Source organism: Monopterus albus, unplaced genomic scaffold (genome assembly GCF_001952655.1).
Source record: "Monopterus albus unplaced genomic scaffold, M_albus_1.0 scaffold195.1, whole genome shotgun sequence".
NCBI lineage: Eukaryota > Metazoa > Chordata > Actinopteri > Synbranchiformes > Synbranchidae > Monopterus > Monopterus albus.
Window position 1 is genome coordinate 255776 of NW_018128075.1, and position 4022 is coordinate 259797.

The following is a 4022-nucleotide window of genomic DNA, read 5'->3' on the forward strand; positions in this document are numbered from 1 at the left end:
CAGGAGGGCACCCAAGGATATCCTACCAGCCACCTTTCCCCCCCCCCTCGCAGGTCAGAGGTCACAACAACTTCCAGGAATCATAAAGAGAAGTTATTTCACACCACTTGACCCTTGCAGTCCTCATGTGCCCCATTACTTGCTCTGACTCCAGCCTAAAGTGTGTGTGTGTGTCCTCTGTAACTTTAATTCATCTCCAGAGCCACAAACTTTGGTTTACTTTATGCAGACTAACCACATATTCATCCAACACCCAAATAACACAGAAGTCACTCAGCCATTGCAGTCAGTTTACTGGCACATAATCAATCCAAGCAACCATATGAATCAACACTGCCACAAGGTTCTGATAGCAACATCAATCACTACCTAATTATCATATTCAGTTTCCTGGTTTAGGGAGGTTAAAGGTGGCCTGTTAGCAAGTAGCAGGCTGAGGCTAAGGCTAACACTGGCACCAGTAAAGCACTTCACCTAGCCTACATAATTCGCAAAACATGTCTTTAAATCACATCTAATAAAGTCCAGCCTTGTGTAGCTTTTAGTTAAAAGACACTTAAGGCGTTAAACTGTGTATTTACCGTCACTCGTGGGCAGATATGCACTAAAATGTGGCTATAGTGTAGCCTCCCCTGAGCACACTACAGCTGAAACTTCAGAAACGGCACATTATCTATACATATCAATCATAAATAAATTAGTCTCACGTGGAAAATCTAGCAGAGCAGACTTCTCGCCGGTTGACGCCTCCGTAGAGAAAGAGTCCGCTACCGGAGGGGAGAGCAGGGCAGTCAGAGCGGGCAGGGAGCCCTCGGTGCCCCGCCGTGTGCCAGCCTCGATACCCGGTAGGATATGGGAGCCCTCAGCCGGCCCCGGCCGGTATCTGTTTCAAGCACCCTATTAGTACACCTACGAGGAACCGGGGACACGAAATCTGTCACAAAAATAGCCGAGGAGATAAGGTATTCAGCAGTGTAACACTCTCAGTGTCCCCGCTACCCGTGCTAGTGCGGTGCGATGTCCTTTTAGCCCGAGTTCCCTCCGCCTCCTCCGGTCGAATGGCACCTACCGATACGGGACACAAACGCGCTGTTCCTCTCCAAAATGTCGCTTATCATATATCACGATTTTGGCTATGCATTAAATCTCCACTAAAAGGCGGACTCGGTTATTACAGCATGTTCACTTCCGTTGTGGAATTTTATCATGTTAATGTTTATATTTTTACCCGATTGAGGAGAGGGGTATATATCAGAGGGGCGATCCTGGTACTCCATCTTTAGCCGACATCAACAGGTCATCCCGGGACACAATGCGCTGGAACTGTGGGCGAGACGGAGGGATGGATCCGGCATGGCGAGATGAGAGAGGAGGGGAAAGCAAAGTAGGGGGTTGGATGTACAATCTTAACCCGTTTACCGACAGGACACCATGATACTGGAGGAATACGCGTCTCCCTTCGCTTTTCAAATGCAGCTCGTTAAGGGGAAAGACTGCACCCTCCCCTTCAAAACACCAAGTAGTTTGCGAGAAAGTTCAGGAATGTGGGAGAAAGAGCAGCGGAGGACCCATCGAGTCACTCACCGAGGGAATGAGGTGACAGCCCGCGGCAACGAGTGAGTGAAGCCGGTGAAGTGGTTAAAGTTTGGTCTGTCCCCGAGCCCATCCCCCATAGTAGCTAAAGCACAACTTTACCACCTCCCTCCCCTAAAAAGACAACAAAAAAACAATAGCTAAACCCCCACACTTCAACACACCGCCGCAGACCACACACCACCCTTCTATCCAAATTCACCCATCCGAATTCAAGACGGCACAACGAAGACAAACGCACATTTCGGGGCTCGGACAACCGACTGACCCGTCTCCCTGACCGAGCCCGAACCTCTGTGGTCGGTGACCCGCCGTACTCAACTCACCCCCTTGGCTGTATTCTGCTGGAAAGTGTTTCAATGGAGGAGCGGCGCAGAAGAAGCGGTCTAGTGTCTCCCTCCGCCTCGCTACAGGCAGCCATTCATTGTGACTGTATGCTGTGAACCAGCAGCCGAGGCACGCACACAATTCATGCATACACATACATACTTACACACATACACACACACACACACATGCAGGCGCATAGCCTGTCACAGAGCAATCGAGGAGGAGACGCAGAGGAGCAGAGCGGGGTTTTTTAACTCTCCAGGAGTTGCAGAGAGATCGCAGAGCTGCCGATCGGCCACACAGAGACAGACAGGTACAGCCTACCCACAGACAGATGGGGGAGCAATCTGCATTGTCTCGTTAGTTTTCCTAGTACTGTAGCCTGTCATTTCAGCTAACAACACTGAGTATGTGCTTCTCATTAGCAACCAAATAAAAAATTATACTGTCAAAAACATGTCCTTTTACCTATTGATGAGCATTACCTACCTGAGAAAACTTGTCAGCCCAATAAATAAAGGTTTGCTATAATTCATTAAGTCCTTGCCTTTGTCACCTAAGCCCTTAAATGCCAGGTTGAATATAAATGATAGGCTCTCCACCTCCTCAACCAATTTGTTTTCCTCAACATTACTAAAATATCTTGGCACAGACTTGGATGTGTAATAGCAGAGGAGGAAATTAAAATGTAGACTACATTTACTCAGTACCTAAGTACAACTTTGAGGTATCTGTAGACTACTGCGTATTTTAATCTTCTGCTAACTTTGACTTCACTACATTTAGAGACAGATTTACTTCACTACATTTATTTAATACGTTTTGTTACATTTCACGATTAGATGAATGAAACTAAATACAGTAATAAGACTTGTTGATCACCATCTGGAAATTCACAATAATTCAAATAGGCTAATAAATTGGTTGTGAAGTAGATAATTAGCTCTACATTTCCCAGCTGCACCTTTAAATGTGATGTTCACAATAAAGGATCAATAATAATAGTCCAGTCTTAAGACACATGTAATATGTTTGCTTTTGCAGCTTTAAGAATATTTTGATGCTAATACTTTTTACATTTTGAATGCACACTTATACTTTTAACAGACTATTTTTACACTGGAGTATTGCTACTCTTACAATCTATGTTCTTCCACCACTGAGTAAAAGCAGGAAAGTTGATTTTAATACATTTGAAAAATATTGTAATGTTATCCAATCAAAAGAACTTGTGAAATATCTGAAATTACAATTTATTTGTTTTTAAGTATATTTCTTTTTATTCCGTGTAGACTAGCCTATTGTTTTTTTATTTTATTTTATTTTTAATCTCAGGCTAAAACTGATTGAAATGATATAGGCCTATTTTTGGCAAGAGATGTCTAATGTAACGAGTAATGTAACAGAACAGGTAAACTAGAAAACCAGAAGTAATGAGATTACAATTGAGACAACAACACTCAGATTACAGGTTGGAGACCGCGCGCCGCTGCAGGACACGCAGCCTTCCCAGCCGACCCGACTGTCTGAGCCCCACCCACCAGTACAACCACTCAGCCCACTCACTCACAGCGGTGTCTTCTCCCTCGGGTGGTGGAACCAGCTCCCTCCTGTCCGACACCGCACGGACCGTGAAGCCGGGGACGGCGCGTTCGATCCCGCTAACGTGTGTGGTAGCTCGTCTAGACTCCGGACAGGTGAGCCCTCCGGGGCCTCCGGGCACTGCGCACAGTGAATACTAAACAGGATGAGACTGCATTCAGGCACGGCACTGCACTCCCCGCTCTCTCTCTCTGTCATGCCAAATACTATTAACTCTATAATTCTCCTGTGTCAGATGTATAGCGCCACGCTCTCTGGGCATTTATTGTCACAGCGCCCCCATCCAGATGTTCAGGCTTGTGTGCACATTTTGTTTTTCCACCCACAGTCATTTATGTCCTAAACCACTAAATAATACAGTGTGATAGTAGATGATATGACAGCATGTGTGAAGTATTTGTATGTATATTGCTTTTCACTATAGGTCCTGCTTTTACCACAGACTTAACCAGTGGAGAAAGTACTTGGATCCTTTATGTTAAAAGTAGCAGTACAAC

General features: G+C 45.4%; 1 protein-coding gene across 1 annotated transcript in view; it reads right to left on the reverse strand.

Moving 5' to 3' along the window:
* The window catches only part of nacc1b (nucleus accumbens associated 1, BEN and BTB (POZ) domain containing b), an 18584-nt gene extending 16483 nt beyond the window's left edge, over window positions 1-2101 (reverse strand). Inside the window, exon 1 of the mRNA XM_020617856.1 lies at window positions 1920-2101. Coding sequence (XP_020473512.1) covers window positions 1920-2014 — 95 coding nt within the window. The 5' untranslated portion in view covers window positions 2015-2101. The remainder of the gene's footprint in view (window positions 1-1919) is intronic.
* Window positions 2102-4022: the final 1921 nt, after the last annotated feature.